Source organism: Marmota flaviventris, chromosome 14 (assembly GCF_047511675.1).
Source record: "Marmota flaviventris isolate mMarFla1 chromosome 14, mMarFla1.hap1, whole genome shotgun sequence".
NCBI lineage: Eukaryota > Metazoa > Chordata > Mammalia > Rodentia > Sciuridae > Marmota > Marmota flaviventris.
In genome coordinates this window covers 89,408,998-89,422,485 of record NC_092511.1, presented here as the reverse complement: position 1 = coordinate 89,422,485, position 13,488 = coordinate 89,408,998, and the positions used below count along the sequence as shown (strand labels likewise).

The following is a 13,488-nucleotide window of genomic DNA, read 5'->3' as shown; positions in this document are numbered from 1 at the left end:
GCCCTTCCAACCTCCTTCTGAGTCTGTCATCTTGCTTTCTTATTTTTAATTCCCAAGAGCTCTTTCTTGTTTCCAATTATACCTCTTTTTTTTCCCAATAGCACCCTGTTCTTATTTTAGGGAGGCAAGATTTCTATACTCTGAATCTGGAGGCTTTTGTTAATTTTTTTCTCCTATAATCATCGTTGTTCATCCAAATTCTTTTCCTCTGTTCCCCTTAGTTTTTCCCTCTGGTGGAACAGGCTTTCTCAAACCCAGAAAATCTGAGTCCTCTGATGCGCTGCAGTTAGCCACCTGCACCCCCATTCCCCAGGTAGAACCCCTTTCTTTTGAGCAGCCCCAGAGGGGCAGGGGGCTCAGCCTTCTAACCTTGCAGAAGGTGGGCACAAAGACGTGCCCCCTGTCAACTGCCATAACCAGTTGGTGTTTGCACATGGAAGCTGTGTGAACAACCATGTCTGTCACCTTAGTAATGCTTCCTGGGTCCTGCCCCACAGGCGATGGCAGCACCCAGGCGGGGGACACAGGCCCCGCTGGTATAGGCACATGTGCTCACACATGTCAACCAAGAGGGACGGCGTCCTCCCCACTCTCATGGAGACACCACCCCTGCAGAAGAGCTTCCCAGTGAACAGGAGAAGGAACGGGGTTTGGGTGGTCACTCGTGGCCCTCCTCTCCTCTGCAGGACTTCGTGGTCGGGCTCTCCATCCTGCTGCGAGGGACGGTACATGAGAAGCTCAAGTGGGCCTTCAACCTCTATGACATTAACAAGGATGGCTACATCACCAAGGAGGTACCTGGTGGCGGGCCAGGCCCTCTGCCCTCGTCCCCATCACCACTCCCCACCAGACTGCTCTTTCCACCCTTTCTCCTGGTGGCTCTCCATGGGTGGCCCTCCTGTCCCCCATTCAGTCCTGGACGCCTGGGCATACAGTGCGGCTTCTACCACACTTCTCGATTCAGCCCAATACGCGTTCTTGGTCATCTTTGCTACAGAGAGGGTCAGGGCAGACGTAGGGGACTTGGCCTTGGCCCCTCCCAAGAAAGAGGGTCAGTGTGGTCTCTTAAGGTAGAAGTATAGACAGGACCAGACCTTAAAAATAAATAAATAAAAACTTTTTTTTTTTTAGTTGTAGATAAACGCAATACCTTTTTTTTTTTTTTTTTTTTTTTTTTTTTTGTATCTGAAGTAGTTGATACAGTGTCTAGCTTCCAGAGTGGCAAATGACAATCTCTGTCAAACCTCTCAGAGAGTCAGAAGCTGGTGCTGGGTGACCATGAGGGTGAGCTGGTCTCTCTGTGGCTCTCAGGGTCTCTCTTGGTCCTTCACCGCCCACTAGAGGTGGTAACTGTCCTTTGAAACAGCCCCTTCTCCTGGGGTCCTCAGAGCCGCTGGGTACCCACACCGGCTCATGCCAGCCCTTCTGTGCCCTGCCTCCCAGGAAATGCTGGCCATCATGAAGTCCATCTATGACATGATGGGCCGCCACACCTACCCCATCTTGCGGGAAGATGCGCCTCTGGAGCACGTGGAGAGGTTCTTCCAGGTGGGCGGCGCCTGCCCTGGCACCAGGGGAGGGAGCCCAGCGGAGAGAGCCCAACTTGCCCCAGGGCATCCCGGGGCCACCCTCCTGCCCTCGCTGGGCCTTCCCACTCCCCCAGGGGTGTCCAGCTTGACTCCCTAGTTGGCTAGTGGTCACTGTTCCCTGAAGAACTGCCCCACGGAGCCTCATCTCAGGCAGGCTGGGCTGGGGCTTGTGGGACAGCCGACGTGCCCACCATGCTCTGGCACCTTGTGGGAGCACTTCCAGCAACTCCCGAAGGAACCTGGCAGACGGTGGCCTTGGGGCCCACGTGGCAAAAGGCGCTGCAGGCCCTGGCTCCCACTCACAGGGGCTTCTAGACCCTCGCCATTCTGGGTCCTGTCGCTTCCTCTGCCCTGAGTGCACTGGGGGGTGAGGCCCAGGTGAGCAGGGAGAATGAGGGAGGCAGAAGCCCAGGTGGGTCTTCCGGAAGCAGTGGAGCACGCAGGTGTCAGACGCTGGAAAGGCCAGCCCTGGGGTGGACAACAGACACACCCAGGGCAGGGGTACAGGAACACACTGGGGTGCAGGGGGCTTCCACCCCCCTGCCATGGCTCCCTCAGGCTGGGTCAAGGGCTGTCCCTGGTGGGGGACAGACTCACCTCGGATATGACTTGGGTTTCAGAAAATGGACCGGAACCAGGATGGGGTGGTGACCATTGACGAGTTCCTAGAGAGCTGCCAGAAGGTAGGTGGGCTGGGGACCAGGTGTCCGGGGAAGGATCACCCAAGAAGGTAGGTAGGCTGGGGACGGGGTGCCCGGGGGAGGGTGGACCAGATGTAGGTGGGCTGGGGACCAGATGCCAGGGGGAGGGTGACCCGGGCTCTCACCTCACACATGTCCTGGGCCTGCCCCTGTGGGGGCCCAGGGAGGATGCCATCAGCACCCTGGGGACCCTCCCAATCATTGGCCTGCTCCTGCCAGCCCATCACCCACCTGTGAAGACCCTCCCTCAGCCCTCCCTCCTCGCACCTTGAATCAGAGCGGACAGAGGTAGACCAGCAGGAGGGTGATCAGCCCAGCAACCCTGGGGACAGGGCCACTGGGGAAATGAACCCAGAGCCCCCCCAACACTGCAGCCAGCCTCCCTCAGAGACCCCCCCCCCCGGGGCAGGATGCTAGGCCCCCACCAGCTCACAGCCACTCTGCTCCTCGAGTGGCTGGCCTCTTGGTCACCCAGCCTCTTCAGGATGTGCAGCCAGGGACTTCTCTGTGGGCCTGTCGGGCCTGAGAGCTGCAGACAGGCTGTGCCGGGACAGCAGGGGGCTCCGCTGCCCTGTCTTTGCTCCTCAGCACCCCCACCCACCCATCGAGATAGCATCGGGGGCTTGACTCCACCTGGGTGGGTGGGCTTGGGGACCCCTCTCCCCGGCCCTGTCCACCCAGTGCCTGACCAGGTCACTGCTCTCTCCACGCAGGATGAGAACATCATGAGCTCCATGCAGCTGTTTGAGAACGTCATCTAGGAAGTGTGGGAGAAAACCTGGGTGGCTGCCGCCACTTCACCCCCAGGAAACCTCAATCCTGCCAGGAGCAGCCTCCATGACAAAGTTTTTTGTAATATATTTGCAAAAAGTGAGCAGTGTACTCCACACACACACACACACACACACACACACACACACACACGGTTCATTTGGGCTGGCAGAGGGTGGTGGAGTCAGGAGGGGCTCAGCCCCCACCAGCCAGTGTCCTTAAGAGCCTTGGGCATGGGCAGCCTGGTCTCCAAAGCAAAACCCCTGTGAGCCCCTGAGACCTCCCCCAGCCCGCCTCCTAGGGGCCTAGCCCCAGTATTCCTCTGGCCTCCCCCAGACACTCCTGGCCTCCCAGAAAGCCTCACTGCAGGACCCTGGAGAGCCAGCTGATGGGGAGGGGCTCTAGCTAGGGAAGAGATGGCCGGGGGGGCGGGGCCTGCAGCTTTCTAGAACCACTTCCCTGAGATCCTGAGACCCTGTCATTCCACCCACCTGGAGGAGCTGGGGCTGTGCCAGGCCACCCACTGTGAGGCTAGCTCGGGTGTGAGGGCCCTGGCCTCGCTCTCCTCCATGCCAGGAAGCAGCTGGGGCTCTTGCCGGGGGGTTGCGTCTTGGCGTGTCAGAGGGGGGAACTGTCTGTCCCCTCCACCAGGCAGGAAGAAGCTTCCCTGAACCCATTCCTGTCTGGACGGGAACGCAGTGGGTGCCCATCGTCCCCGCACCAGGCTGTTCTCCCCTCAGTCCTCACGTCCTGGGGGAGTCACGTGGCTCAGGGACTGGCAGCCAGGGAGCGGACGTGCTGGGAGAGGTTGGGCAGGGACTTCCCTCCTCTCCTGCTGCCCCTGCCCCCTGGCCCGGCAGCTTGGCTGCGCGCCCCACTGGAGCTCTGTGGCCACCCTCACGCGGCCCTGTACACAAAGCACAAGCACCCTGCGGCGCAGGCCACCCCAAGGGGAGCCAAGGACACTCTGCTTTTGGAGGCCAGGCGCTCCTGGCACGCTGAGCTCTGGGTCCCAGCAGCCTGGATGAGGGCGGCTCTGGGGAACCAACTCAGGGGTCCCCTGTGTGCCTCAGAGCCATGGGGTCTTGAAGCCCATTCCCAGCACAGCTCACCAACACTCAAAAGCACAATCCCAGGGACTCCGCTGGGCTGGGCTGGGCTCTGCCCTGGGGATGAGGCTTGTCAGCAAGGCAGGGGCCAGCCTGGAGCACTGGGAGTCGGTGGCCGGTTGACAGAACCTTCAGGAAGAGAGAGGCTGCTCCCACCTGCCCAGGCCTCCCTGAGTAAGAGCCCTGTCCTGGGCAGCACGGGCCTCCAGGGACATTCCCACACGATACATTCCATCCAACGGCTGCTGCCCCCTCGGCTCAGGCCTGGCTCCAGGAGTCCCTGGGTGTCCCCAGGAGGCTGGCCCAGGGTGAGCAGGGCCCTCAGAGGAAAGGTGGGCCTCGCCCTCAGAGTTGCACTGACACCCTGTCTCCCGTCTGACTGGGGTCCCCTCCCCTTCAGGAGGGCATCTGCTTCCCTGGCTCAGGGATCCCGGCCCGGCCCTTCTAGCTGGTGTGGCTGTGCTTGTGGGGGCCGAGGCCACAGGAGAGGGTCACCGCCGTGCCCTTGCCCCTTTGGCCTCGTGGCTGCACGTCCGCCAGGAGGGGTCTGTCTCCCACGCTGGGACGCAGGCTGCGGCATGTCTGCATGGCAGAAGCGCCTCCCTTGGGCACGGCCTGGTGGCCCCTGTTCCCAGCACCCACCCACATTCTGTCCTGTCTATTTTAATAAAATAAACCTGAGAAAGGACAGGGACTCTCGCTGGCTCTATCTATCTCGACTCTGAATGTGGGCCGTTTCTGCTGCTCCCAGCCACGGTTCACGCTGTGCTGATGATGAATGTTGGCAGCTGGCTCAATGGGAGGGACACCCCTGAAATCCCCAGTTCCCAGGGTGATGTCGCCAAGGCCCAGTCTGGAAGAGTCAGGTGTCCTCGGTGGGCCTGGGGACCCTCTAGCAGAGCCAGCCCCGGAGCCTATACGCAAAGCCGGTGGAGTAGAGTGACTTCTGGAGGCTTCATCCCCAGGATTCTTTTGTTTCCAGGAAAGTCAGTTGTGGGTGTCCCCGTGGCTGGAGGGTACAGGTCACAGGGCAGATGGGAGCAAAGGAGCCCCTAGACACCTTCCTTTCCTGATGTTTATTTTTGAGAGTAAACTCAAGGGTTCTGCCAGGGAACAGGACAGAAATGAGGGGAGAGAGGGGACTGAGCCAGGCCCCCGCGTCAGATGGATAGCCAAACCAATGTCCCTGCTGTTGTTTGAAGTCACTACCTTTGGGATCAGTTTTGACATATAAGTAGATACTGGACTAACAAATCCAAAAAAACAACTTTACACTCATTTTATGAGATGCACAGAAAGCATGGATACGTTCGCCCCTCCCCCATCCATGGTCACATTGGGAATGGTAAGGAGGTCACCTTACTAACAAAGGGTCCCCAGCATAGCACGCAGCACACAGCCCTGGGTGTACAGGGTTCATCCCTGAGGGCAGACGCTGGTCAGCAGACACAGCTGAGGCCAGGCGCTGGGGTAGGCTGCCTTGACCCAGACCAGTGAGGACAGAATGGGGACTCAGCTCTGGCTGACCCCAAGCCTGTGCTCTTTCTGTACCAAGCAGGTGGGGGTGGGTTCAGAGTGACAGACAGGATGTGGACTTAAGTAGCTGTGACAAACACAGGCTGTCTCTGGTCTCAGGGGCTCAGAGATGGTGGTGGCTGAGTACCCAGCTGGACCAGGTGCCAGGGGCAGGTGTGACAGGTGGGCTTGGCCCCTTGTAAGTGGTCCCACTGGGAAGAGGGACTAGAATGAGGATTGTGGGGCAGTTCTAATGACCCTGCATCAGCTCTGAGTGCACAGGGCCTCCAGCAGCTCACACACGTCCTTGTGACATGGTCATCAAGGGTAGTGACTCTGAGGCCAGTCTGCTAGGACTCAAACCCCAGCTCAGCATGCACTCACTGTGTGGCTGGGCTATCTGCACAATCTCTCTGTGCCTCAGTTTCCTTCTCTGTGAGACAGACATACATAGAACAAGTGCTAAATGAGCACATGTACAGGTACCAAATTCAGCTCCCACAGAGGGGTTGGGCCACCTGGGTCCTGGACACGCTCTGCTCTGGGCGCTGCTTCTGTGCACTTGTCTGCTCTCTGCTTCGGCCTCTCTGGTGCCGTGTGCAGAGTCTTCCTGCTCCACAGATCCTCTTTCTCTCTGGAGGGCAAGCTCCCCTTGACCCCCAGGACCCTGATGACCTGAAGACTGCCCTTCCTGCTGGGCCTGGCTTTCCTCTGGCCAGCCAATGGACTGACTGTCCTTGGGACAGGTGTCAGGGCTGCTCTTATCAGTTCAAGGGCCAGGATCCTGCTGCTCCCCACCCTTGCCCCAACACAGAAGTGTAGGTTAGACATGGGTGGAGGGATGCCCTGGGGTGGCAGAGGTGGGGCTGTAGAGGGACCCCTCCCCAACTCTGAAGAATTAAGTCCCTGATAACACCACCCACAGGGAAAATTCCTCAGCACGTGCCACACCACATCTAGGGCATAGGGCCCTTGCTTCCATTCTAGAATTTTCTGTTATCTTACTAGCCTCAGTTTCCTTATTTGTAAACAGAAAAATCCTCTGATCATAACAACTCTAGCAGAGTTGTTATGATAATTTAACATGTGTCTTAATTAATTCTTAATCTAGCCCCTTAATAAATGGGACTCTCTGCCCCCCCCCCAATGAAGTTTTTGTGTTTTACCCTTCCTAGAGAAGGGTGACTCCCATCAATAAGCCATCAGAAAAAGGACATTTCAGAAGCTTCCTGGTCTTAAAAATAAGTCTGAGAGGGTCTTCAGTTTCCATAGTTCTTCCAAAGCCCCCATGGGACCAGCCAGCTATTGAGGGGCAGTCACACCAATCAGGCCACAGCAGGTAATGCACTGTCCACATGCTCAACCACCTGCTACTGGTCCCTGCATGGCTAGGCAGGCCAGCCACAGAGGGCCCAGGGTAAGGGCAGAGCATCCTGTGGCATGGCCCACTTCCTTCACCCTCACTGTGGCCCATGGGGCCCCTTGCTACCTTGACATCACAGAATGGGAACACTGAGGACCCCTGCCCTTCCCTAATGCTTCCCAGAGAAGTGGCTGGTCTGCAGTGCAGAGGGTCCGGCTTCTCCTCCCTGTGCAGCTGTCCCAAGTGTTGTGTCCCCATCTGACCACCAGGTGGTGGCTGTACCCCACATCTCCACCTCATCCTCAGGTCTGGCGTCTCCCAGGGAGGCTGTATGGAAGGGAAGCTATTTGTCATTTCCTTCACAGTCCCCTATTTCTGCTCATTCTCCACACGTCTCCCCCCTAAAACACTAAGAGAATCGAGGGACACTTAACAAGTGGACCAAGCCAGGTGCTGGGTGAGGGGATGTGGCAACTCTGCCCATGGTTTTATTAAACAGGACGCACATGGCCACTCATACATCTGACTGGGACACACAACTCCTCGTACACAGAACCTGCCAGGCCTTTCTAAGTCCCCAAGAGAGCTTGCAAACCCCACTGAGACCCTGCACAGGCCCTGGTCAGGTCCTGATGGCTTGTCAGGGACCCCAGGGGAAAGAGGTCCCCTGGACTCTGGGTCTCAAGCAGCTGAGGGTGCGTTCTCCTAGGACTGAACTTGAAAACGACCAGCCCCTTCCCAGTTCAGGTCATTTCTCGGCAGTTACAGGTCTCCTGTGTTTCTGACCTTCATCCAGCGGCCTGGGGTGGTCAGGAACAACGTTTGGCCAAGTTCACGGTGGCCAAGGAAGCTCATGAGGCTGCAGAGCTCTTTGCCCACCCTGAGCATCTGGTAACTGCGAGTCTACTTCTTGTGGGATCCTGCCTCCTCCACGCCAGGCACAACACCACACAGTGCCCTCCAAGGGCTAAACCAAGAGAGGCCCCGTCAGTTCCTCAGGCACCTGCTGGACACCAGGCAGGTGCTGTACCTGAGACCACAATGAGCTTGCCACCATCTCTGCTGTGGGGAATTCAAGTCCCATGGGGACAGACATAGAAGGCACAGAGAGAGATCCAAGGCAGTGATCAGTGACACGGGAAGTCACTGTGGACCTAGGATGAAGACCAAGCTTGCCAGGGAATGAAGCAGAAGACCTGGATTCCCGCAGAACTATGAATAAAACCAAAGAGAGCTGGCTCCAAGTCAGGGGCTGCGGGTGCTCCTCAGGGTAGGAAGCAGTGGGGGTGTGCCCAGAGTGCTGGGGAGCCCTCCTTGCTACCTGCCACCCCATGGGGCACACTCCACTGAGACCTCCTGCTGAGGACCTCCTTCGTCCTGAGCAGAGCTCCTTGTTCTCTATCCCCATGGACCTGTTCCATCCCAGATACTCCCCGAAGTCCAATGACAGTCCAAAGCAGGTACCGGGCCCTCCCAGCACCCTCACCCACTGGGCCCAGCTCTTCAGATTAGGGGAGTACCAAAGGCCAGCTGTTCCCAAAGAGGAAACTGCTGGTACACAAGGGTGAGTTTCAATCACTGGGTGTGTCCAAGCCAGCTGCTATAAGGGAATGCAGTCCTGTGAGGGTCAGGGATTGGAAAAGTGAGGGGGACAGTCTGCACAGGGAATGGTGCCTGTGGCCCAGGTCCAGAGCCAGCATGGCCAGAAGTACTGACTGAGTGGGGCCAAGATGAGGAGGTGTGGAGAAGGTCTCTCGCCCCACCTGCTCATCACCACGTGCAGTTAGAGCAGGGAGACGGACTCATGCTCGGCCAGCAAGGGAGGTGGCGGGAGGAGCCCTGCACTGGAGTGGGCTTGAGAGAAGGTCCCTATGGTCCCAGAAAGCAGCCAGGTTCCTCATGAGCAGGTCTCTGAGGACAGGTTCACCCACCCCCTGCCACTGGCTGACCACCAAGCTCCTCAGGGCCGGACCCAGGCTCCCTGCCTCTGCTGGGCACCTGTTTGTTCTGTCTATTCCTCAATAGGAGCCTGGCTTCCTGTCACTCAGGGCCCAGCCATACTGCCTTTGTCCCTATGCTCTGGGGTGTAAACAGAGTCCCCTCTATTCAGCTTGCTCGGCCTGCTGAGTATTGTCCACCTCACTGTCCTGTCTTTATCTGATGCAGCTCGGCCCTCACTCTGACAGGAGGAGGCCGGAGCTACATCTATAAGATCGGCTCATTTTAAAATCAGGGCCTGTGAAGGGAAGGACTGTAGTCGAAATGGCTACAGCTGGATACAGGTTGGGAAGCTCAAAATGGCTATGATTGGATCTTACAATGGGATCCCAATTTTATATTTAAGGCTAAATATTCTGAAAATGGACCACCAGACTTTGTATTTCTCACACTGACGCAGGATCCCTGTGCCTGAGATGGCCCCTCTGCTCCCTTTTCAATAAGAGGACTTTAGGAACTCCTCTCTCACCTAGATCCCTGGGCAACCTGAAGGCAATGAGGAATGTCATCTGATGGGCATGGTCTTTCCCAGGTCATCATGACTGATCAAGGGGTGGGCACACACCCAATCACAGACAATGAGGCCCAGGGAGCCCTTTGCCAGGAATGCCGGGAAAAGCTCCCTCTTAGCCAAGGGTGTGGGAGTCCTGGAGCCGACCTTGCTTTTCCTCACTTCAAGGACCCATGAGACTCGAGTCAGAGCAGGAGTCCTGGTGAGGGTGCCAGGCCCAGGAGGCAGAGGGACGTGGGCCCCGAAACTCAAAATCAAACTGTACCTTAAGTGACTCCCCACCACCCTCTCCTTATCACTTACTGGAACACTGAAAGTGCCCAGACCTCCCTCCCTTAAGCCAGTGGGAACTGGATATTTAGTACTTTTAGCTGGAAAATGACCAATAGCTAGGGTCAAGGTCAGCTGTAGAGAGGTGAACTCCTTCCCATCTGATCCTGCCCTGTCACCCTGCCAGACTGTGAGCACCTTGCAAGCAGGAGCCATGGCGTTCACACCTCATCCCCAGAGCTGGCCTAGGGTAGGGGAGTGGTCAGTAAGTGCTGCTGAAGCTCAGGACAGAGGCCACTACAGTTGGCCAGGAGGCCAGGCAGGGTTCCTTGGTAAGGCTAGGCCGCAGGGCCCCGACAGCACAAAAGGACTGGGCTGGATGCAAAGTTCACGAGTCAGCCCAGCTCTTTTATTCTGGAACAAAGTTTCACACAGGAACAGGGGATGCAGGGACGGGGTGACACCAGTGAACTCACTCTCCTGATAGAAAAAGCCCCCGAACAAAGAAAGGGACTGGGCTTATGTGGGTCATCCTGAGAGGTGATCTAGTGGGCACATCAGTTTTCTTGGGCACTCAGGAATTTGGACTTTTGGGTCGGGGGTCCCTATTCCCCATGTGGAGAGGATTTACTCTGAGGAAGATCAATGTTGCCCAGAGAAGATCACGTTACGTGTGATGAGACCCCTTCCCCCGCCTACAGCCAGCATCTGGAAAGGATTTGTCTTGGGAGAGGAAAGCTTTCCATGCATGGCTTTCTTTCTCATTCCCTTCCCGGTTTTTCATTGTCCCTACCTATTAGCCCCCAGTGTGCCAGGTCATGGGGCCAGTTCCAGGCTGCTCAGGATCAAAGTCTCTTTGAAACATCTCCTCTGGGGGCTCTCTGCCCTGTGGGGCACCCTAGCCTGAGCAGGCTCCCACACACACCCCAGCCCTGCCCCGCCTCCTGCCACTTCCCTCTCCATGCCCCGTCTGGCCCTGTCCCCGCCCGAGAGCACACAAATGAAGCCAGGCAGCAGTTTTCCAGTTTTTTAAAAAATCACCAAATACAGTAAAACATCCAGAAACTAAAAATAAGGCTCCAAAGAACAGGTCATCAGTTCCTAACAGCCAGCTGAGATTACGAAACTTTCCAATTCCTTACTTTGTTGACAAACTTTCCCAGCCCCCAAGTACAAGTTTCTCCTGGGCAGACCAAATGGGGCCCACGAGGAAGAGATGCGGTCTCACACTTGATTCCTCACTCACCTCCTTGCTCCTGAGTAACTGGAAAAAGCAACGTGAAGAAGGCACGCAGGCAGGCAGGAGGCACCTTCGCTCCAGGTCCCTCACCCAGTCTCTGCCCTGGGCCGTTACTTCCTTCATTTGTTCATTTTTTTTTTTTTCTAAAAAAAAAGATTACCAGGAAGGGGTGATAAAATAGCAGAATATCTGCAAACCCTTCCCTTATGGAGCCTAGAGTTTCTTAGAGACAAGATATTGATAAAGTAAATCATACAAAACAGTGTCAATTTATACTCAATGTTTTACTGTATTTGCAATGAAGATGAGACCTCAGAGCAGGGTACATGACACGAGGCTCCCCAAGGGCAGCAGCATTTTCCCAGAGCCTGAAGGATGACAAGGAGCCAGGTGAAGCACGATAGGGGGGGCTGCACTTCGAGGGCTGAAACCAGAGTGCTGGGTGCTGAGTGCTAACACCAAAGGAATGGGAGAGGGCAGCAGAGCAGAGCCGTAGGTGGAAGTAAGACCCAAAGGGTTTGAGTAGCAGGAAGCTACTGATGAGGTGTCATTGTCTGCTTTCTGTTGCTACTACGGAATCCCTGAGACAGGGTGATTTATAAAGAAGTCTGTTTAGGTTCACGGTTCTAGAGGCTGGGAAGTGCCAGACTGGGCAGCCCTACCTCACAAGGGCATCAAGCTGTTTCCTAACATGGCAGAATTCAGAAGGGTAAACAGGCACATGCAGAAGACAGGCAAGCAAGAGGGCCTGGGCTCACTTCATAACATCCCACTCTCATGGTAACTAAGCCAATCCCATGAGAATCCCTCTTAATGACCTCCTCACTCTGTGGCAAATTTCCATATAAAATTCAGAGGGGACCAACCATACTCAAATCATAACATGGGTGTTATGTCAAATTAGTGCTTTGGAAATCTCCCCCAGAAACATGGACATGATTGGAGGTGACCAGCGTGGATGCAGGGGAACCACTGAGGATGTTGTTCTATTCAGCCAATGCTGAACAACAATCATCAATCAGTATTATCTCATCATATTGGAAGTCACCCACATCCACCTAGATGACTCTTGTTCAAGGCTAAATCATGAAGCTGCAATTAGATGATGTCAATTAATAGTTAATAGCTAGTAGCTCTGCAATATGGAAACTCAAGAAAGCACCCATAGGAGGATCATCAGGGGCCAGACCGCTGGGATTTTTGGGATAATCTATACCTGCCCCTGCAGATAACAACTCTCCTTTAAAGAAATAGCTGGGTTGCTATTTGGTTTTGCTAGAGACTGAACATCAAACCATAAAATATCCGGTAATCATCTGACCTGAGCTTCCCAGAATAACCTGAATGTTGTCAGACCCACCTTGTCATAAAGATGGACATGGGCAGCAGCAATTTATCAAGTGGAAATGGGAGATAAGAAAAAGAGCTCTGGTTAGGGGTGGGAGGTACAGTAAAGCTGCAAGAGCAGGTGTCTCAGATTCCTTTAACACCTAAGCCAGTAGTGTTCACTCCTCTCCCTCAACCCACACCTGTGGCTTCCAGGTACGTTTTTAGGGTCAGTACTGAGAAAGAGAAAACTCAAGCATGACTGTCTGCACAATATACTTTATAACACCCAAAAGTTTTCTGTGGCAGTATGATGGCCGCTCTCAAGGACGACTCCGAGGGTCAGTGGTGAATAGTCCTCCCAGATAAACTTTGAGACTATATTTGGCTGTCTACAGAGAGAGGTGGCCCTAGATATGGCTCAACCTCAATTCGCGTGTAGTTGCTAGTGGTCTGGCTGGATGGTCAAAGGCTGGGAAGGCACGGGAAAGTCATCCAGGGCTGCGAGTTCTTCCTCCTAACCATCCCTTAACACTCAAAACCAAATCCCAATGGCTCGCATCCACACCACTCTAAAGCACCTTTCCGGGGAAGATTTCCGGAAGTCTGGACATTGCACCCTGATTAGAAGCTTCCAATGGCGGCCTATGCACTCAGATAAGGTTCAGGCTTTTTCATGGGACAAGTCCAGCCCTTGAGATCCATCTGGTCTTTTATTAACTTTGGAGCCTCTCGCCCGGCCTTATGACACCCCCTCTCCACTGCAATGTTCTCTGCGCTGAAGGCTAAGCCTCGTTCTCCCACCGCCTCGCCCTGCGTCCCGCACAGGGCACATGGGTGGTAATGGCTGGCCTCGGGGTCTGGAAGTCCCCGCTCCGCTCCTCATTCCCACTCGGGCCTCGGGCAAAACACTTCCGGCTTCAGGTTCCCCACGAGTAAAACAGATAACCATCCCTCCCTTTCTCGTATGTCAATCAGAAGACAAAAATATCCGTCCCTCGCCGCGCTAGGACCAGGCCTCCTCCACCGCTTTGCCCATCTATCGGAACGATGGCTGGGCGGCCACGGAGCCAGCCTGGAGGAGGCCTCCGAGGC

General features: G+C 55.7%; 1 protein-coding gene across 3 annotated transcripts in view; it reads left to right on the top strand.

The window, feature by feature from the left end:
- Positions 1-4,850, top strand: part of Kcnip3 (potassium voltage-gated channel interacting protein 3) — a 75,491-nt gene extending 70,641 nt beyond the window's left edge. For all 3 annotated transcript variants that reach the window (XM_027919799.2, XM_071601898.1, XM_027919802.2), the window contains 4 exons: positions 687-794; positions 1,444-1,548; positions 2,210-2,272; positions 3,004-4,850. In XM_027919799.2, the coding sequence (XP_027775600.1) occupies positions 687-794; positions 1,444-1,548; positions 2,210-2,272; positions 3,004-3,051 (324 nt within the window). In that variant the 3' untranslated portion in view covers positions 3,052-4,850. The remainder of the gene's footprint in view (positions 1-686; positions 795-1,443; positions 1,549-2,209; positions 2,273-3,003) is intronic.
- Positions 4,851-13,488: the final 8,638 nt, after the last annotated feature.